We start from the raw sequence: 22408 nt of genomic DNA, 5'->3' as shown, positions 1-22408 counted from the left end.
AACTTTTCATTCTGACTCATTGATTGTCCTGCTCTTTTAGGTCCTGTGGTGAGTGAGCACAGAGGTCACAGTGCATAACAAACCACAGCAAAGCTAAATAAAGTACTTACCTCATGGGTATGAAAGAAAAAAGGAAGCCAGTGAGTAGGAGCCTGGTCCCACCAGCCCTATGAGGACACCATCAAGCTCTTAAAATTCCCATCACCTCCCAAAAGGCCACATTAGGAACTGAGGCCTTGAGAACACAGGCCCTTGGCCTGTGGTGCAATTGGGAGGTTTTGGGACTTTTAGAAGGGCCTGACCAATGGGAGCAAGAAAGGTCACTGAGGGGATTATGTCCTTTTCTTTCTCTCTTTTGAATGCCACCCGTGAAGGGAGTGGCTTTCCCCTGTGACACGCTCCCTTGTCACAGGCTTCAGAACAACAGGTTAAATGTGGTAGTTTGGAAGAAAATTGCCCCCAAAGGGAATGGCACCATTAGGAAATGTGGCCTTGTTGGAGAAAGTGTGTCACTGTGAGGGTGGGCTTTGAGGTCTCTTTTCTCAAGCTTCACTCCGTGTGACAGTCAGTTGACTTCCTGTTGCCTGCAAGATGTAGCACTCTCAGCTCCAGCACCACATCTGCCTGTCAGGATGATAATGGACCCTACAGTTTGCATATCCATCACGGCTTCCTCTTTACTGTTTTATGGGAATCCTGAGTGTGTGAACAAGTGGGTCTCTGTGTCTATAGCTGTTTCTTATGCTTCTCCTTGGCTCACTTCCTTCTCTTTGTTTTGTCTTATTCTGATGTGTTGGTTTTGCTTTATCACCGTATCATATTATATTAAAATCATCCCTTAGAAGCCTGCTTGTTTTTTTTTTTTCTCTCTCTCTTTCTTTTTTGAGACAGGGTTTCTCTGGGTAACCCTGGTTGTCCTAGAACTAGCTCTATAGACCAGGCTGGCCTGGAACTCAAAGAGATCTTCTGCTTCCCTCTGTCTCCTGAGTGCTGGGATTAAAAGCATGCACCATCACTGCCTGGTGCTGTATGTTTTCTTTTCTTTTCTTTTTTTTTTTTGGTTTTTCGAGACAGGGTTTCTCTGTGTAGCTTTGCGCCTTTCCTGGAACTCACTTGGTAGCCCAGGCTGGCCTCGAACTCACAGAGATCCGCCTGGCTCTGCCTCCCAAGTGCTGGGATTAAAGGCGTGCGCCACCACCGCCCGGCATGCTGTATGCTTTCTAATGAGAGATAGAAATGAGGTGGATCCAGAAGGGAGAGGAGGTTTGTGTGTGTTTGTGTGTGTGTGTGTGGGGGACTAGGAGAAGTAGAGAGAGGGCAAACACTAATCAGTATATATTACGTGAGACAAAAAAGTTTTATATTTTCAATAAAAAAGAAAAAATTTACAAAAAAGAGAAGAAAATGCTGGTCAAATATTCCACCATCGAGCTATAATCCCTGCCTTTTGATGTTTTGAGACAGAGTCGGGTTATGAAGCCCAGACTCACCTGGAATTGCTAGGTAGCCTACATTGCTCTTAAATGTGCAATCCTCCAGTCTCACCCTCCAGAAATGCTCTGAATGAAGACTTGAATCACCACTTCTTGCTTGGTTAATAGTCTTGGGTCACTAGCATACCCATCGTGATTTTTCTTATGGAGGAAAGGTTGCTGTGTGTTACTCTTCATGCTCTGAGGGTCCGTACTATTGAGTAGTTGTAAAGGGTTCCCCATTTTCACAACCCATGTTCTTCTGTTTGAATGTCATTTCTGTTCGTTGCAAATGTGGGGTACAGAGCAAGGCACTAAGTGAGCATGAAGTAAATTTGGATTAAGTGAAGAAAGCATCAAAGACAGAGACTCTCTAAAAGTATGCATTTATTTATCACACTTGTTCAGTATTTGTATTGCAGAAGCAACAAAAATCACCATCTTGAAGGTTCCTGGGTTTGGGGATTCCAGCAATGTCTTGTCCTCAAATATGAGTTTCAAGAATTTTGTTTATCTGTGTATGTGGAGAGAAGAAAACAGCACATCAGGTGAATATAATTCTAACTGGGTACGGACAGCAGGGTTTTCTGCAGGAAAGTAAACTGACCATGGAGGAAAATGGGATCCATTGGATTTTTTACCATAAGCTACAATATACTTTGGTAAAGAAGTTAGAGGAGTCTTCCAGGGTTAGTGTGCCAATCCCATGGTGTACCATGCAGTGTTTTCACAGGATGAGATGGTTCTGAGCTCACCAAACAAAAGTTCTGGGTAGTTTTGAAGGGGAAGAGGTCAGAGGAAGACTTTTTGCAAGGAGTGCTAGGAGCTCACCTGAGCTGCAGGGGGAACTGTATTCAGCAAAAACCACTTCATCTGAAAGACATGGAGGAAAAATTGAGAATGGGAGTTTGATGCAAGAGCATTTTGTGGAGCACAGTGGATGTGTTAGGACTGACCAATTTCCTCCATCAGAACCTGGATGGTTACTGAAAAGTCGTCTCTCTGGGGACATCAGACAAACCAAGCAAAGGAAATATCCCCTTGAAGCCACTGGTTGACACATTTATCCTGGGCCAGCAAGATGGCTCAGTGGGGAGAGGTGCTTGATGACATGTCTAGTGACCACAGTAAGTTCAGTCCTCAGGATCCACATGGCAGAGGGCAAGTAACTGTTTCTCCTCGTTGCCCTCTGACCTCCACAGGCACCGTGGCATGCCTCCCTCTCACGAAATAAATAAGCAAATGGGCAACAACACCAGAATAATTCACCCAAGTGAGAATATTGAAGTGTGCTTATTCTGCAGTGTTTGAGCAGAATACAGGGAGTGATCCGTGGAGACGTGTGTCCTCTCAGATGCCTTTCTATATTTCTGATTTTTTTTCTTTCAGTATTTCTTGAACTCGTCTATTCTGAAATATTTGGCACAGAAAATCCCCATTTTATTCCCCAGCTCTTGCCTCTCTCTCTCTCTCTCTCTCTCTCTCTCTCTCTCTCTCTCTCTCTCTCTCTCTTTCTCTTCTCTCTCGTCATCAATGACCACTCAGGCTATAATTCTCTCTCGTCTTTTTATTCCTACTATAATTCTTTGTATAATTCTTCATCTTTGCGTTGCTATATTCAGAAGTAGATTTGTGTGTCTTTCCACCAATAGACACTTCTTTGTCAAATGTTTGGTCCCTTGTGTTATTTAGACATGTTTGGTCACATATGGTTGTTTGGACAAACAAGTAGGAACAAGACATCAGTGGCTGAATAAATTGAAATCTTATAAACATTTGTCACACTCACATTCTTTTATTAAGAGCAGATTTGCCAGTCTGGCCTATATAATGTGTCCCTATCTGTAAAATAATTGTTTTAAACACTGGGTGCAATGTTATATACAAGTAATATCTGCATTTGGAGACTGAGTCAGAATTGAGAGTTTGAGGTCAGCCTGGGCTGCATATTGAGAAACTGTCTTTAAAAAAAAGGAAGAAAAGGAAAAAAAGAGAAAACTTCAAGTTGCTTTAGGGTGCTTCCTAATCCCTTGCTCACCTGTCTCGTAGTAGTCATAGACTTTCACAATGGCAGGCTGCAGGTTCCTCACTGGGATGTCTTGTTGAATGACGAAGGAAAAGGCCAGTGTCTGATTGGTCACCTGGGAAAGAGAGAAAAGTAATCCAGAATCACAGCGGTGGCCACTGTTTTTCTTCAGCATCACTCAGTCCTTGGTGTTTGAGAAACAGTTATGCATGGATAGCATTTAACCTCACAGTCACTGTGTTCATCTGCTCAAATATGTGGATGGTGATATAGATTTTTTGAGGAACTAAAGTAGAGGCTCCTGGGAGTATATGAAACTTTTCTAGTCTATTAAACTATCCCAAAAATCCATATTCCTCCTTAATGTGTGATAAAGGGCTTTGTTCAGGGTGAGAGTTAAGCCCTTTGACCTGCTGATTTAAGACCCAATGATAAGTCCCAGAAAAGCCAGCAATGAGGAAAGGGAATTTAAAGGTTTGTATTGTTTATTATTATTATTATTATTATTATTATTATTATTATTATTGTATATGTGTGCATGCATATACTAGTAGAGGCCAAAAATGGGAATCAGATCTCCTTCAATTGGAATTACAGGCAGTTCTGAGTTAGTTAGTGAGCAGTAAGTGGTCTTAACTGCTGAGCCATGTCTCCAGGCCAGGAATGACAATTTAAAATATCATCAGTATGAGCTGAGGGAAGGTGCCTCCCCAAAAGACTTCCTAGAGAACTTCTTTTCTCCTGCCTTACATTTCCCACAAAGATCCACCTAGACATGTCTGGGAAGGCAGGAAGGATGCTCACCTGATTTACATAGATTAAAGACTGTTCATCTAGGCATGTCTGGGGAGGCAGGAAGGACCCTCACCTGACCTACATAAACCAAGGACTGTCCACTAGACATAGGTAGGGAGGCAGGAAGGACCCTCACCTGATCCACATATAATAAGACATTGTTGTTGCTCACTTCTGTTCTGCTTACATGCCCTGATCTTTCAAGCTGGAATGAGAGAAAACACCGTGTTACTGAAAAGACAAAGGCCTTGGGGGTGAAGAAGGCAAATGAACTGAGGGATGGAAGATGATAGAAAGAGATATCACCAATTCATTAAAGTGAATTGGAAGAGACTTTCCAATAAGAATGAAAATACATGAAGAAGACTGGGAATGCCACTCCACTAGAGGTCTGACAGAATAAGACCTGACTTAGTAATAGGTATTTTTGACTTTTGCATGAAGGTGAATGGTCCTGCATTCGATAGTACTCACCTCATATTCTCTGTGCAAGTATCTTTCTGTGTCCTCTGCTGTTGATCTTAGCTTGTTGTTAATTTTCAAAGTTCTTAAAACACCACATCTACAATTTTGGTATTTAATAATATTTTCCTCTGAATCATTATTGACCAGGTTCATTATGCTTTAAAAATTATTGTTAGCTATATTGTGAACTCAATGAACTCAAACACCATTGTTATATTTTTTCTGCTGACTGCTATCACAGTCCACACCTATAGTAAGAATTATATAAATCCACTTTTGTTAAATTAGTACTAATGCTGTTTTGGTTCAGGATGGCATTATGATTATGTTGGCAAGTTTCTGGTCTGAGGATACAGAAATCCAAACATCTGGTCTACCTACCCGTTTCACTGTTGGTTTCAATGGAATGAAACCAGATACCATCTTCACATCAACAATCACCATGTTGGAGGCTGGACGGCTCCCTGTATAACTGCAGACCAGAGAAGTGAATGGAAGAAATATTTTTAATGCTTTGAATCATGGCTCCTTGGAGCTCAAGCAACAATTACTGATATGCCCTCTGCGATTTTTCCATACCTTAAAATATATGGCCTTTACAGTCAATGTAAATAATTCTTAAAATAGACTGCATAACAATGTCAACTGGGAGTTCACTAAAAATAGAGGCATCCATGCAGTGTACTGGCCAGCCAGCATAGTCTTCTTAACAAGCCTGGGGCAGTAAGAGACCTCATCTCAAAAACCTAATGCATATGGAAGCTGAGGTCTGAGAGCGGAGACTGTCCTGTTTCTGTTTTTGTAGCTGTCTCTGTCTCTCTTTGTGTCTCTGTCTTTCTCTCTGTCTCTCTGTCTCTGTCTCTGTCTCTGTCTCTGTCTCTGTCTCTCTCTCTCTCTCTCTCACACACACACACACACATGGCTGTTGTGGAATATTAGTTTAATGATGCAAAGATGTGTTGCATTCTTTTATGTTGCATTTGTTTAACTCTGTAAAGCTGTATTACTTTATCTGCCTAAAGCACCTGATTGGACTTATAAAGAGGTGAATGGCCAATGACTAGGAAAGAAACAGGGATAGGTGGGGCTGGCGGGCAGAGAGAATATATACGAGGAGAAATCTAGGCTCAAGAAGAGTGAGGAGCAAGAAAAGGAGGAGAGGAGGACTGGAGCCACGGACCAAGCCACAAGTCACACAACCAGCCATGGAATAAGAAGGAAAGCAAGATATACAGAATAAGGAAAGGTAAAAAGCCAAGGGGCAAAACTTAGTTAAAGAAAATGGGATAATTTAAGTGAAGTTAGAAATGCTGGTTAGAAACAAGCCAAGCTAAGGCTGGGCATTCACAAAGTAAGAATAAGTCTCCATGTATTTATTAGGGAGCAGGGTGGTAGTCTCCCAAAGAGTAAAACAACAAGCTACACCCCATCACACTGTGGGAAACAAGATAATAGGTCACACTGTGGAAGTCTTCTTTCCATCCAAAATCCGTTCAGTTTTTGCAGTTAGCACCCACTGCTGGTTACAGTTTAAATGAAGTTTTTGACACGTGTCAGAAAAACAGAATATCTTTTTTTCCCTCTAGAAAAATGGAATCTTAAAAGACCAAGAAGGTTTGCCTTTGTTGGTGAAGAAGAATAGGCCACGTTAAAGTATCATAGAGAAAAGAACAATCTATAATTTTACTATGATAGTGGGTGAGAAAGGAACCCGAAAAGTAGACTAATTAGAGATTATCATTCTATAATTCTTCTTGTTCACTTTGCTGGAGTCAAGTATTTATTTTTTTGACAAAACAAAATCCTAATGAAGAGCCTTGCTTTGGATATCTCTGAACCCATTCTGTGAAGAGTTCTAGGAAGACAACACTGTAGTAGCCAAGAGAGAGACAGAGGCTCATACCTGATTTCTAGTGAGATCTGGAAGCTGTTGTGGCCTTTGGGGTTATCACAAGTCAGAGGTACTGTCTGTACCCGCAGAGTGAATGCAGACTCCTGTTTCTCCAAGTGCACGTTGTATCTTAGCATTGTCTGACAAGTAGTGAATAGAAATACTTTACCTCCATTGCACTGGATCCTTGGATCCATTTCTCCAAATCTGAACATAATGTGTGCAGGTAGGCAAAGGGAGACTTTCCATTTTGGGGAAGTAGGCTCCCAACTGTATATTCACAACTTCTCCAGAATCTTACCTGAGCATACACACATCCTTCCCCTGACACATTGATGTCATAGTCCCCAGGGATGTCTGGTAGTGGGGCCTGCTGCAGCAACAGGCGATTGCTGTTCTCTATTTGGAACTCTCTAGAAAATGTCCCTGAAGACTGGATGGTCACCAGAGGAGTTTTCTGACTTCTAGCAAAAGTAATTGCTCCATACTTGGACAAAGCATGAAGGGCCACCACAGTGTCCTGTGAGGGATGAGTGTAAAAGTTCAGGATAGCATCAGTGTGGAAGGGCTCGGGCTCTTCCCGAGGCTGTGACAAAAGTGTCATGAGATTTTGTCTCTAGTTATTTGATCTCTAGACTTTAATTTAGGAAATATTTGAGAACCAAAAACATCCACATAATTTCCCTCCTTACACAGAGCACCCTGGCATATGCAGGTTCCCACAAACCACAACAAAGAATAAATACAACTTAGATTTTTCTCCTAGCATTTACTGTTTATCTTTCTTTGTCCTTGATTCCAATGATGATGCCCAACATCTTTCAACAAAATCACGTTCTTGCCCTCATCACCAAACTTTCTTCTGCACTGATGAACACTCAAGAGACATCAACATCATGGCCAACTGCTGGTCACGATCCAATCTTATCAAATAAAGGAACAACTGTGATCTAGTGCTGTCCTTCCTTGCCTTGCTCCTTGGCAGCATACTCTGTGGGGATGTACTCCATGCTCTAGAGAGGATCTCTCCCACAGGATCCCTCCTTATCCCAAGTCAGCTCCAGATGCTATCCTGACTGCAGAGCCCAACAAGAGAACAGAAACATGCAGTGAGGGTGTTACTGTATTTACAATGCAGACTGCCTAGTGAGGTGAAAGACTGAAATAATTGAATGCAAACAGGGTGGCTAATGTCATGGAGGGCTCCTGTTGGTACATTATTCTCCTTTAGAGGAACTGACCTCCTCACTATCCCTTTCTGGAGATTAACTCTGCCATATATGCCCTGAATATAGGAGCATCATTTATAGACACTGTGGTAGATGTGTATTTTTGGAAACTATGACCTCATGAGAATTATACTGACTAGATGATAAAACAAAGGGTTTACAGCCTTGATTGTTTCCAACTGTCCTGAGGTAAAGCAGGGCTGCTGCAGGAGTTCTACTAGCTTGGGGAAAACCTGAGGGCAATTTCTCCACATATAAGATTAGGAGAGTCTGTCAGGAGAAGGGGAATGGCCTCACCTAAGAGCAAAGCGATGATAAAGATGCAGTTTGGTTCAAGCAGCATCTCTTAGGTACTCTACATGCTATTCTAGAGCGAGGGATTATGTAAGGATTCTGGACACTCCAGGGTTTTTGCCATTGTTTTCTATCAAGGTTTGGGTCTGGGTCAGAAGTCCTCAGCAACTTAGGCATGTTTCACTAAATGTGGTATGAAGAGACCTCTTGTGTCTGAACACAGGAACTAGGAAAATTTATTATGGAATGTATCATCCCTCACTTCTTATAGACTCAAAATACCCATGAGTAAAATGTCCTTGTTTTTTTTTTTTCTCCCCTTCCCCTTTTCCTTGTTCCTGCATCTCTTCTTCAAATCCCCTCACTGCATGGGACTCTGAAGGAAAGTCACTGACCTGTGTAGAAGAGAAGCCGCCATGGGAATTCTGCTGCTTTGTGATCCACTTCACGATGCGCACTGCCAAAGCCAGGTCCTCAGGGGTTGGGGCTGGCTGGGCAGTGAGGAGAGTGAGGAGGACATAGGCATTCATCTCCACTTCAGCAGAGGGAGCCTGTGGTTTGTACAGATACCTCTCTGATTTCCTGGGTTTCTGAGGTCTTTCCCAATGGACGGAGTTGTCTTAGGGTAAAAATAGAGAAATAACTAGAAGTGTGAGTAGCCTAGTGTCTCTATCTAGAAAGAAGAAAATAGAAGAAGGTTGTAGTAGGTTTTAAAAATTTTACTCACAATATCCCCAGATTTATTATTACCAGTAAAAAAAATCTGGTGTTGGTATGATAGTGTATGACTGAGAAAGATATCAAGACACAAATACCTAAGGTATTAACTAAACTGCATCCTCAGTGATGTTCTAGCAGAGTCGGTGAGAAGACAAGAACAGACATGATTCTTTCACTCATTAATTCCCTCACACCCTACAAAACATCAGTTGTTCAGTGTTCAGTCCAAATGACTCAGGGAAGTTTCCCATTGGCTTCAGAACTGCAGTTGAAAGAGCAAAACCTGGAATCGTCGTTTCTTCTTTCCTGTTCTTTATAGTCTTGCTCCTCCTGACAGGTATATGTGTATCAGAGAGGAAAGTTAAGCTTTAGCTACATTTCCCTTTGTAATGGTAGTGGGCACTGTGTTGCATTCTACTGTGATATTACACTTGTTGATTTGGGACATACTAGGAGAAAATACTGAAGAGAAGGTGTTTGTGTGTAGAAGAAAGGCTAATTTCCTAATGTGTCAGTCCAAGGAGAAACCTCAGTGTGCCATAGGGACGGAACTAAAATGTGATACTATGTCCACACATCGTCTACTCCCCTGTTTCCCGTCACCGGAACTGGATGGAGACAAACACGATAACACACATTCCTACCTTCTTTTACAGCTTCAGTATCAAGTGATTTTAGGATTTCATTTCTCTTGTCCTGGTTCCCTGCCAGAGCGAAAGCATAGGCCAGCAGAGCCTTGGTGTACACAGAGCTGCCATTTCCCCTGTGCTGTATTGTCTTCCAGGATGACTCTAGGCAGGTCAGCGCTTTGGAGACAACAGGTTGCTGTTGGCAGAACAACAAATCCTGAGCAACATGAAAAAGTGTCCTAGCAGGCCTTGGAAGAATCATGGAGGATGTAGACATTCATGCTTTTCAAATGAATCCTTCCATTCCCCTCCATTCTTCTTTTTTCCTTTCTCCCTACCTCTTTTCTTCTATCCCTTCCTCTCTCCTTCCCTCCTTCCTTCTCTCCCTCCTTTCCTTCTTTCTTTCCTATTCTGTCATTTGTCATCTGTCTATCCTCTATCTTTGGGAGCCATTTCCTTTATAAACTATATTCCATTTAAATACAGACTAATGAAGACCGTATTAGAGGACATGTTTTTGTCTTGATTTTTGGAACGTAGTCAGGATTTCATTGAGCAGGTAGATGCTCATTAATGGGATATTATAAATGCAAAAATCTTGTTTAAAAAAGCGCCATTTGACTTTAGAGAGGACAGGAAGACACACATTTTACACTAGTTGGGAAGATGGAGAAGCAATGTGGCACCTACTGTGTCTGGAAGTGAACTCTCCAGAAGGGCAATGGTTATATAGGCTGAGAGAGTCACTTCATCTTCTACTCCACCCTGTAAACAAAAGGAATGAAATAGGTAAAGTATACAGCAAGCAATCCACTAAATATGTCTTCCCTACTTGTAATCATCCTTCGTATTCAATGGAAGTTCTCATTTATACCCCCATTATGAAAAAGTAATTCTCAGCCTGAAGGCTGGTTTGTCCCAGTGGTAAGGAGTATGGCCCGACTTTCAGATGTTATTGTTAGGTCATCATGCTTATAAGTAGTTCAGAATAGGTCACCTTCATGGCATTGTTGAACAGCGATCCAGAGCTCCTGAAACAGCCATTGTCCTGCTGCTGCTGGGAGAGCCAGGTGAAGGCGTGGGTGATGTGTGTTTCATCGATGAAGATGAAGGCTCGAGCTTGGGCAAAAGACTTGAGCACAAAGGCTGTGAGCCTGATGGGGAGGGAGAGCGGGGAGACAGGGCGTTTGTTCTGATGCAGCACCTTCTCACATGGGTTTCTGGGGTCTGGACCACATTCACGAGTAATAGTCTAAGGGTCTCTGAGTGCGTGAAGCTGACAGTGTCTCTTGCTGTTTCAAAGTAGTCTTGCATCCCTGGTCCTCTTGGATGTGGACACTCCAGTGTGGTCCAGCTGCTTCCTGCTCTGCTTCTCACTGCTTCTCCATCACTCACTCTCCTGTTTCCCTAACACCTGCACCCTCATCTTAGCCTTTTCCTGTCCGATGATTTTCTCTTGTAGATCAGAAAACCTTCTCTCCTAAAACCCCTGCAACATGTTTTCCACCTCAAAATGTCCATCCCTCTCCTTGGCTTACTTCCCGTTTCTATCAGTTTCTATGTCATTTGTCACCTGTAATGTCTGTGTGCTTTATCCCAAGAACACATTCTTATGCAGTACAGGACCACATGAAGAATGGTATCAGCTTTTTAAGACTCAGTTATGAGCCTCTTTGGATGTTCAGCAATATGTAGCTGTAGCTGGGTATTTACTGATGAAAGTTCTTGTGGAGGAATGAAACATAGAGGGTATTGAATTTAGTAAAACAGGTGGTCCAGATTCAAGGCAGATGAGCCTTGAGACAATTTCAGTTCTGTACTTAGGATTCCCGCTACCTCGAACATGTCCGTCTCCAGCCCTGGCATCAACTGTATTCCCATGACATAAGACACACACAGAGTTGCCATGAGGAACAAGAGTGGAGCAAGCCTGACACATAGTGGACTTTCCTTACCAAGTGCTTCCTTGACTCTGGCCGCCCTGATCCCCGAAGGCACTGTACGAGCCATCCTTGTGTTTGTAGTTCAGCTCCCTCTGATAGCCTAGAATGGAAGGCTTGGGTGTGTTTTGAAGAAACCAATGCTCAGAGAAGGACAGGATGTCAGTCTGAAGCCAGAGAGGCCCTCACATACTCTGGCTTATAGGAGTGACTGAATGAGAATCCTGCTCAGCTTTCCCCCTCCAAGACTAAGCCCATTTCTAGAGAGACCATTCACAAGAACAAACTGCAGTTTCTAAGCCTTACTGACCAGCATTGAGGTAACCAATGGCCTCTGACTTGATCTTCTCAGTCAGCTGTTGGGTCTCATTCAGATATTTCAGTACGTAGATGTTAGGAGCAAAAAGCACCATGTTCTGCTCCCCACAGCCAAAGGGCATTGCAAGAAGATTTTGTGTGTTTTTTATGGCTGAACTCAAGATATCACCTGGAAGTGAGAGATTTAACATCAGACAGAGCAGCCATTATCTTCAAGAACAAAGTAACATCTCTAATAGAATCACTTCCAATGATGTGAAGGAATTTCAAGGGTGCGGTATGCTGGGAACCCAGTGGATATTGAGGGTCTAGAGACAGAAGAAGGATGTCAAAGAGTTCAAGTGTAGTAGCTCAGAAGGTACATTTGGAATCACGGTGGACACAGGGCAGTGGTAGTGACTATTGTCCCAAATCCTCCAGGGATGGAATGACTCACCCAACACAGAGAAATGGGCTCTGGCTGAACCTTTCACTACTGCTGATGGGAGCATCAGTGACAATTTTTCAGATATGCCGGCATCTTAATAAACAAAACAAACAGGTACATGATTATCTCAGTACTCAGAACTTCTAAAATGTCCTACGGTTAGTTGCTTAGAACTGTGTCTTAAGCTTTGACTTCTGGTCTCTCTAGAAAAATGATCTTGTTGTAAATATCACAAACCCATATTTCCTGGTAGTACTGGCTTGCCAAGCTCTATTGCTTCTGCTTTTATCACTGATTGTATTGAAGCAAAGTACCTCCCAAAGGAATTTCTGAGTCTTCTTCTATCAATGATTTACTTGATTATTTAATAAACATATGAAAATATGTTTATTGATTGAAGTTTGGTTTAGGTATACTCTGCTTTGGGATTTTTTGGTTTGCTTCGTTTTGTGTGTGTGTGAACTTTGACATAAGTTAGTGTTTTCTGTGAATAGGAATCCCAAATGAGAAAATGCCTCCATAAAATCAGCCTGTAGGCAGGTCTTGGGGCATTTTCTTTTTAATGATGGATGTGGCAGGGCCTAGCCTAGTCTGGGTGGTCCTCATCAGAGCAGGTGGTCCTGTCACCTGTATAAGAAAGCAAACTGAGCAAGTCAGGGAAGGCAAGCCAGTGAGCAGCACTCCCCCACGGCTCTGCTTCAGTTCCTGCCTGCAGGTTCCTGTCCTCACTTCCCTCATGAGGGACTTGACTGTGTAAGATGAAATAATCCTCTCCTCTCCAAGGTGCTTTTGGCCATGGTGTCTTATCTTAGCTGTGGAAACCTAAAATAAGGCAATGTTTGAATAAACCTCCAGCATGTCAGAATAAATAAATGGATAAATTCTGAACTGGCCTTTGTTATTCCTGGTTCCCCCTGAGTGGCCTTAGGAGGTTTCCCTGATCACTCCCAAGCTGCTGTCATGGAAGGCTTTCCTATGGCAGGGGTGATGGCCAGATTGCCTTGTAATAAATAAGTATCAGGAGAACCAGAATTGACCAATGGGAAGAAATAGGGTTTTTGTTACCTTGTCCTTGGTTTTTAAAAAATTAATCTTCAGTAACCCCGTTCATGCACTTCCTTCCATGGAAACATTTAAAAGACTTTAGCAGTATATGATGATTTTCTTCTATACACTGTATTAGTCACTGTTACATTAATTTATCCCTTTTACAAAGAAATTTGCTTTATTTCATCTCTTTTGCTAATTTTCATATAATAATGGATTTTTACATTAAATTTAAACTAATTCCAATTTCTTTATTCTTTTGACAAATATATGTTGGACAAGCAGTCCTCCACTCACTAGCACAGGTGCTGGTCATGTGGTCACTCCTGTGAGTAGACAGTCTCTGCCTTTGTGCCTGTCCCTCCCAGGGGACAGTGAGCTCCCTTTGTGTGACACATTGCTGTATTTCTTTTGCAGTAGTGCATCCAGTGAGGAGCATGGATGAAAGAACAAGTCATAGAAACAACTATTACAGAGAAATATTATGTTTGGTACACATCACGATGTAGCTTGGCTTATGTATGGAATTTATTCAGCCATAAAATCCTCTGTTTTTATTTATAATCTAATATAAAAGAAACATTGTCCTTCCCAAGATATTTTTTTTTGTGTTTTCTTTCTTTTTTTTAAGAAAAAGTTTGGTTGTGATCTCTTCTTAGCTATTCCCTAGCTATAATTTTCTAAGTACTGAGATAGGCTAGATGAAATATTTTCTGTATTCTAGAGAAAAGAGCCACAATGACCTCTGAAGTCCTAGGTAGAACTATGACTGTACTCTTGATAGCTTTATCAGGTGAGTAAAGATCTTGAAAGTTTGTGTGACTCAATTTGGTTATTTTTTTTAGTGGTTATAAGGTATACAGTATCCTTGTTTTCTTTAATTAATTTTTTTCATTTATTTTACACACCAACCACAGTTTCCCTTCCCTTCTCTTTTCCAGTTCCTTCCCCCCACCTCCAGTCTACCTCCAGTCACTCCTCTCCCATTCAGAAAGGAGCAGGCATCCATGGGTGCCCACAAAGCATGGCATATCAAGTTCAGGCAGGAACAAGCTCCTTCCCTGGCGTCAAGGCTGGGCAAGGCATCCCAGCCTGGGAAATACGTTCCAAAAAGCCAGCTCATGCACCAGGGACAGGTCCTGATCCCACTGCTAGAAGCCTCACAAACAGACCAAGCTACTCAACTATCCTTGTTTTCTTAAAGAAATATTTCAAAAGATCTAAGTCAATGATCTAAGTTATTATCTTATTGCTGTGTTGAAGGATTCTCACCTGATGCACAGAGCAGTGAACTGAAGGTATGTTCTTTCTTAATTCCTTCGGGCTTGACAAAAAGATAGAAAGTTCAGACTCAAGAAATTACTGAGTGTGCAAATACAAAGATGTTAGCGATATTTTTTTATTTTTATTTTTTGGTGAAGGGAGACAGCATCTCTACTTTTGGGCCAGGACTGGAATTAGGTGGTCTAACTTTCCACCATATCAGGAATGGCATGAACATTTGAGAATTTGGGGATGCCAGGTCAAAAAGAAGATAATAAGGAAAGATAATAAAGACAAAATATAGGATCAGAAGAAAGAGCTCAGGCTTAAGGAGATAAACTGGCATAGCCCATCCCCTCCAGACTCCAGTAAAGAGAACAGGAAGAGAAAAGAAGACACAACACACCGATTAAAGTGTAAGCTTGCCACTTGCTGTGAGGTATCCTAAGATCACACATTATTTATTATCTTCTATTTTTCTTCTAAACACAGTCAACCTCGCTCCAGTCTCAGCATACTGTCAATCAAGTGAGGTCACTCACCTCCACTATCAGGACTTTGACAACTGTGTCCTTCTTCCCAGTTTCAGGAACTGTGGCCACCTCAGAACCACAAGGCTCTGGGGACTGTTGTGCTTCCGCAGTCACCGAGAAATTCACATTCCCTGAAACACACGGCCCACAGAGCTGAGCTCAGATGTGCCAGGAACTTGGCATCCTCCAAACCCCAAGATCTGCAAAGTATCCTCAGTTCTATGAGCAGTTGAAGGGCTTGTCCTGTGTTTAAGAAGATGGCAAGCATGATCTAGAAGTAGCTGTGACCCAGAGTTTGAGGGCCCAATGAGAAGAAAGTAACTTCAGAAACCTTCCTGCATTCAGTCTTTCTGCACAGAGTCCCCTTACACAGTTTCCACTCACCTAATGATTTGGGAGTTACCAACCAGGATGTGGTGTGCCTCCCGTTGGCACAGAGGCAGTAAGAATCTTCGTCTTTTGCCACTGGGACAGCTGTGAAATCAGGGGAGTCTTCCAGCAGCACACCGACCTGTGGTCCCACATGGGCAAAGAAATAGCAAAGATGTCACCACAGGAGGACAACATATTATGTGTGTATCGAGGTAGGTGAAAGGGTGTGGAGGGGATTTGTGTTAAAAAGAGAGTAGGAGCAGTGATTTTGGGACTCATGTGCTTAAAATGTCACATAAGGTGACACAGAGGCTTGCATGTATTTCATATGCACATACATGTCTAAAAGTTTATCTAGCTATCATCTATGTATTATCTACACAAATAAGTAGAGAAGGAATTATATATTTATCTATTCATGATTGCTTTATTTGCAAAGATATATTTACTGTACTATATTTTAACTACTGTATGTTCTTGGTATACATCTACCTCTAACAAAAGAATATCCATTGTAGAACAATATGCCGTTTTATCCCGACAACAGCCTAAGACATCTTTGTGGACCATATCTTTTGATTGTATCCAGAGGTCACATGGACTATCTATGTCTGTCAGTACAGTATGTACTATTTCAATAATGGCAAAATCACCTAATACATTTTATGTAGTGTCCATATAGTTAAACAACACTTTGTTGTATATGTAGCTAGAGTCTGGGAATTTTTTAAGCATTTAGAACCAGTACTGATGGGCCCAATACAATCCCTTCCTCCCTTTACTCCTTCTTTTCATTGACTTCTTAGTTAAAGTTTACACACACTAATTTTCCTCTTCCCTCTGGTCATGCTTTATTCAGAAAGGTCTTCACCCGGATGCATGTAGGGAGGTAGTTCAGCACGGTGGCCTTGAGTGTGAAGGCTTCTCCACGGATCACAGAGTAGGGCATCGTGAGCTCCACAAAGAAGGGCTGGAAGGCTTGGAGGGATACTGCAGGGGAGAGGCCAAGTCCAGTGTCACTGGACAGGCAGAGGGCTCCGGCCTTCCACTCAGTGATGGTGTCAGGGACCGTCACTTCCACTTCAGCTACTCCTGATGAGCTGAGAGAGTGAGGATGTGAGGGACAGAAAGTGAGCACGTGAACTAGTTATTTCTGAGATGGTCACTATGATTGTGATCTAATGCTCTCACCAATGAGAGTGACTTCAAGTCACCACTTTGAGTTTTTCAAAAGAGTCATAGGAAGTGAATAGTGTAAACAGGACTTCAGGTAGAAGAATAAGGGTTTTTTTTGAAGCCTTGTTTACCGAGTTCAAATCATGGCCTCATGACACCTCAAGGTCTGTTATGTTAGTGGAAATTTTTACATAGATTTAAAGTTGTCTCTGAACTCCCATCTCCAAAATACCATCGGACAATTTTATGACTTTTATGGTCCACTCCATGTAGTCTACTCCATGTAGGACTGCCTCACTTCCTACTCAATATGGCGTTCCTGAATGGTTCTAAGCATGAGAATGTATACGATAAATTTTTGTGTGAATTCTAGGAGTGATGGAAATAAATATATTTTATAATTGATGGATTGACATGTAATGGTCTTCTAAATTAGTCATTTCCATTGTTTATGATAGAAATTAATTAGAAAATTACTAGAAAACAAAGAAATAAAATTTTCATACCCAGCCTGAATCTTACCAATGGAAATTACTTACTTTACTGTGACTAAATCCCAGATCCAGGTTTCAGGGAAGTATTTTCTAATGGTCTCAGTAGGTGGATCTTCACGTGGTGGATCTTTTCTTGGTGGTGCGTATTCAACTGTTGGCATGTTCATGATTTCTTCATGTTCTCTGTTAGTCCCATCATCAGATGCCTTAAAAGGCACTGTGAGATTACAACAGAAGAAATGGACATAGTTCTGAGTACAGTGGGATACAATGTGCAGGGTCAATGCAGCTTAATTTTCAGTTTCTTCTTGACTCTTAGATGCTATCAAAATGACACTGGAAACGATACATTGAACCTCTCCTTTGGGGGAGAGTGGTAACATCTCTGTCAAAAACAGAAATTATGAAATCCTGGAGAAAATCGCACCTAATGTAGTTTGAGTTGTAAGGAAGCACGGTGCATATTTTCTTGGGTTGGATAGTCAGGGAATGCTTACAAATATAACATTCCCCCTAGGAGGATTGAAGATTCATAATACTATTTCCTAGGCAACAGATCCTGTGGCTACAATGAGCATCACTCCAGACCAGAGCTGAGTGATGGCTACATTATCAGCAAAGACATTCTTAGAATGCTTTTTCTTTCTCTAGATATCTAGATTTGTAGGACTAATGCAATATTTTCATAGGTTTCCATTTTTATAAAAACTGAAAGAGGTACAGGTACAAATTCTTGGATCAGAAATACATACAATAGAAAAGTCCATATCAAGGTTTTGTTTTTTGTTTTCTTTATTTTGGTGATGCGAAGAAACTTTATAACTCAAGAATTATAGCATTGGCTTGGGCTTATACTGGCAAGAAATGCAAGATTTGAAGGTGGTGACAGAGGGTCTGTGCTCTGCATTTTCCAAGAACAAGTATACATGCAGATTTAGTTAGGGCTTCATCTAAGTATTTCCCAACTGAATCTCAGCTTTGGAAATCTCTCCCAATATTAAATACATAGACACACAGACAGCCTCATTTCTAGAGGTCCTTCTCTGTGATGACCACAACCTCACAGCTGTCTTTCTATTTGCCTTTAATTATTTGGTGTTTTTTATCAAGTAAGTTCTTCATTCATTGCCTTAAGCATCTACAAAGATAGTTGCCCAATTTATCCACAGTCTAGAGTAGTTACTGTGTTAGGTCCTGTTGCTTGTGATGATATTTCTATTACTTTTCAAATCAGTATGAGGAAAATTAATACAGTCCAGTCAGAATTATGTTTTATTTTATGTTAACATACATATAAAAATAAATTTTAGTACTTAGAATATGAATAATAATGAAGATAGGGATTCATGATTTCAAGTTATATTGCAAGGTACAGTAATAAAACCAGTATGGTACTGCCACAAAAATAGACATGTACATCAATGGAAAAAAATTCAAGATCCAAACATAAGCTCATCTGATAGCTGACATGGATGCAAAAAAAAACACACACTAGAGGAAAGGCAGCATTTTCAACAAATGGAGTTCTGAAAACTGGCTGCTCACATATAGAAGAATGAAAACAGACCTACATCAATGACCCCACACAAAATCGACTCCAAATAGATCAAGAACCTCAACATGAAATCTGAAACTGCTAGAAAGGAAACATAAGCAGTAACCCTACAAAACAGATGTGCAGGAAAGGAGTTTTTAAATAAGACCCTTTACTTAGAAATTAAGGTCAATAATTGACAAATGGGACCTCAAAAAACTAAAGTGTTTCTACACAGCTAAGGAAACAATCAATAGAATGAAATAGAAGCCCACAGAGTGGGTGAAAATCTTTGCTACTTACACATATGATAGAGGGTAAATATCCAGACTATATAAAGAACTCAAAAACAAAGAGTCAAGAAAACAGCCCAACTTACAAATGGGATCTAAACACAGTTTTCAAAAGAAATAAACATGGCTAAGAAATATCTTTAAAAAGTGTTCGTCATGCTGGTAACTCAGGAAATCTACAACAGAGAGGGAGAACAAGGAATAGGAGACCATGGTAAATGAAGACCACATGAGAATAGGAAGAAGCAAAGTGCTAGAGAGGCCCACAGAAATCCACAGAGATACCCCCACAACAGACTGCTGGCAATGGTCGAGAGACAGCCCGAACTGACCTACTCTGGTGATGGGATGGCCAAACACCCTAATTGTCATGCTAGAAACCTCATCCAACCACTGAGGGATCTGGATGCAGAGATCCATGGCTAGGCCCCGGGTGGATCTCTGGGAGTCCAATTAGCGAGAATGAGGAGGGTTTATACGAGTGAGAATTGTTGAGACCAAGGTTGGATAAAGCACAGGGACAAATAGCCAAACGAATGGAAACACATGAACTATGATCCAATGGCTGAGGGGTCACCAACTGGATCAGGCCCTCTGAGTGGGTGAGACAGTTGATTGGCCTGATCTGTTTGGGAGGCATCCAGGCAGTGGGACCGGGTCCTGTGCTCATTGCATGAGTCGGCTGTTTGAAACCTGGGGCCTATGCAGGGTCCCTTGACTCAGCCTGGGAGGAGGGGACTGGACCTACCTGGACTGAGTCTACCAGGTTGATCTCAGTCTGCGGGGAAGGCTTTGCCCTGGAGGAGATGGGAATGGGGGGCGGGCTGGGGGGAAGGTGAGGGGGGCGGGAGGGGGGAGAACAAGGGAATCCGTGGCTGATATGTAGAACTGAATTGTATTGCAAAATAAAAATAAAAAAAAAAAGGGAAATCTAAATTAAAACAACTTTGAGATTTCATCTCACCCCAGTCATATTAGTCAACAAAACACCTGACAACCACTTTGGAGAAGAACAGGAAAGGGAAACTCTCTCTTGCTGATGGTGGGAATGCAAACTGGTGCAGCCACTCTGGAAGTGGCTCCCATGAAGGAGGAGGGAAAGGTTACACATGGTTGGTATTGGCTGAAGAGAGAGTGAGCGTGACCTTAGACCCGAGTGCTTTGCTTTTTCCATCTTCTCCTCTACCTGCAATGCCTGTTTTTTTCCTTCTCTTCTTCATCTCTAACACTGAGGAAATTCTCTTCACCTCTCTGACATGTCTACAAAAGTTCTTCACACCTCACACAATGATTCTCTATTACACTATTGCCCTTTGTCTTGTCTGTCTCTTTAACACTGAAGGAAGAGCCTCCAATCTCTAACTTCCTTGTAGTACCAGCATGCATTTGGGAACAAATTCCTCAGGTAAGTTTTGGCTCCTTCTCTTTTATTTGGATACTATAATGCTCTACAATTATATTTTATCACCTTTGGTAAATAATTCACATTTATTTTATTCTGATAATAAATGCTGATTTGTTCTTTTACCTGCTATTGGAGGAAATCTACCATATAAAACACATAGTCTAGGATGTTTGATCTTCAAGTTGGTGAATGCCTTTAAGCCCATGTCCTGGAAAGAAAATTAGTAATCAAGCAAAATATCTCAAAATTTTGAAAAACCTCAATGTGTATAAAAATTATAGTAACTGATTCAGATATAGGTTCACATGTTCAAGTAGAATTCCTACTCAAATTGTATTTTCATACTCTTTAGAGAGTGTGGTGAGGTACACAGACTTCATAGTGAGGCATACTTGCTGGTCTTCTTTCTGATACACAGCTCTGTAATTTTTAAATGTCACTCACAGCCACGCACAGTGGTGCATGCCTTTAATCCTAGCACTTTGGAAGCAGAGGCTGGTAGATCTCTGTTGCAAGATACTTGATAGCACTGTGTAAAGATATGTCACTGTGACTGGTTTAATAAAAAGTTAAATGGCCAATCGCTAGCCAGGGAGAATAGGCAGGACTTCCAGGAAGGGAGAGCAAGTAGGAAGAAGAATTTAAAATGGGATGAGGGGGAGAAAGAGAAAGAGATACCAGGGTCCAGCTAGCCAGACAGCTAGCCAGAGGAAGCAGGAAAGTAGAACATACAGAATGAAATAAAGGTCAAAAGCCCCAAGGCAAAATGCAGATGAATAGAAACAGGATAAATTAAGATGTAAGAGCTAGTGGGACAAGCCTAAGCTAAGGCTGAACACTCATAATTAATAATAAGCTCAGTGTCTTTACTTGGGAGCTGGCTGGTGGGACAGAGAAAGACTTGCTACAAATCATGTAATTCTGAGGCCAGCCTGATCTAAAGAGTGAGTGCGGGACAGCCAGAGCTACATGTGATACTCTGTTTCAAAAAAACCAGAATTAAGAAAATGCCATTCATCCACTCTGTGCCTAGACTGGGCACTTTCCAAGATGCAGTTTTTATAATGCTTGGGATTGAATCCATGAACCACCACAGGTAAGGTGGTTGGTCTGCTAGTTATTCACATCCCTGGCCTGACTCTAAAATTCTTTACCAATATAGCATTTCATGAAACCTAAATAACTCCTAGAGCAGCCTGTTAATGGGTAATACTGCTTACCTCCACGTAACTGTAGACATCCCTCTCATTTGGTGGTAAGGGTGGGAGTCCACCCTCATCTCCACCCCACCAACACATTTGTTCATCTTCAAATAATTGGTATGAACCTGGGATGGAGTTGCTGGGCTGCATATCCGGCAGATTGTATATCTGTAAGAAACAGGAGACAAGGAGCCTCTTTCTTGGGCTTTCTTGGAAGATTCACACAAAAGAAAAGAATCAGTGTGATCACTGCAAATCATTTCTCTGTTTCTCAATGATCCCCTAAAAGAATTTTCTGAATATTTTCTGGTGAAGAGTTCTTTATTCTGAAAGTGTTCACAATATTTAGAAAAAGACTAAAAATACTTCACATATTTAAAAAATATGAACGTAAATCCTGCATATTATATTTGAGAATAATGTAATTTTAATATAATTTAGTAAAATATATCAAACACTTAGAAATATATTTACACCACATAAACCATTCAATAAATATAAAATACAAGGTTGTATATTTCTGCCTACTGATACACTATAAAAACAAACAAAACAAAAAATTGAGTTAGTCAGTATGTAAATAGCCTGTAGAGATCTGAATGAAGATTTCTCTACATATTTTTTTTCCTAAAATTTGGGGAAAAAATTTCAAAACAAAACAAACAAACCCAAGCCACCTCTATCTTTGACAGAAGGATGCATTCAACCCTCCAAACTGTAGTGCGTGGAATTAGGAAGAGGGAGAGGGACTGCAGGTCACGTGTTCAAATGGAAGGGCATCATGGTAGCAGCCACAGGGGAAGCTGATGATGTAGAAGCAAGTTTGCCAGACTCCACCTGACCCAGCCTGGCCAGTGGAGGTCAGGAGTCCTTAGAAGATAAG

The 22408-nt window shown here is 41.4% G+C and overlaps 1 protein-coding gene across 1 annotated transcript in view; it reads right to left on the bottom strand.

The window, feature by feature from the left end:
• Positions 1-2223: 2223 nt before the first annotated feature.
• LOC131906488 (alpha-1-inhibitor 3-like) overlaps positions 2224-22408 on the bottom strand; it is a 53337-nt gene continuing 33152 nt past the window's right edge. The window contains exons 16-35 of the mRNA XM_059257110.1: positions 21544-21693; positions 20447-20531; positions 17137-17308; positions 16293-16521; positions 15434-15560; positions 15059-15180; positions 14526-14577; positions 12216-12299; positions 11772-11948; positions 11477-11564; positions 10519-10675; positions 10212-10286; positions 9537-9717; positions 8568-8791; positions 6951-7169; positions 6662-6789; positions 5140-5230; positions 4430-4498; positions 3511-3613; positions 2224-2345 (exon numbers count right to left, since the gene is read on the bottom strand). Coding sequence (XP_059113093.1) covers positions 2224-2345; positions 3511-3613; positions 4430-4498; positions 5140-5230; positions 6662-6789; positions 6951-7169; positions 8568-8791; positions 9537-9717; positions 10212-10286; positions 10519-10675; positions 11477-11564; positions 11772-11948; positions 12216-12299; positions 14526-14577; positions 15059-15180; positions 15434-15560; positions 16293-16521; positions 17137-17308; positions 20447-20531; positions 21544-21693 — 2655 coding nt within the window. The remainder of the gene's footprint in view (positions 2346-3510; positions 3614-4429; positions 4499-5139; positions 5231-6661; positions 6790-6950; positions 7170-8567; positions 8792-9536; positions 9718-10211; positions 10287-10518; positions 10676-11476; positions 11565-11771; positions 11949-12215; positions 12300-14525; positions 14578-15058; positions 15181-15433; positions 15561-16292; positions 16522-17136; positions 17309-20446; positions 20532-21543; positions 21694-22408) is intronic.

Source organism: Peromyscus eremicus, chromosome 3 (genome assembly GCF_949786415.1).
Source record: "Peromyscus eremicus chromosome 3, PerEre_H2_v1, whole genome shotgun sequence".
Classification (NCBI taxonomy): domain Eukaryota; kingdom Metazoa; phylum Chordata; class Mammalia; order Rodentia; family Cricetidae; genus Peromyscus; species Peromyscus eremicus.
The sequence above is the reverse complement of the archived record's forward strand: the minus strand, read 5'-3'. Positions and strand labels throughout refer to the sequence as shown.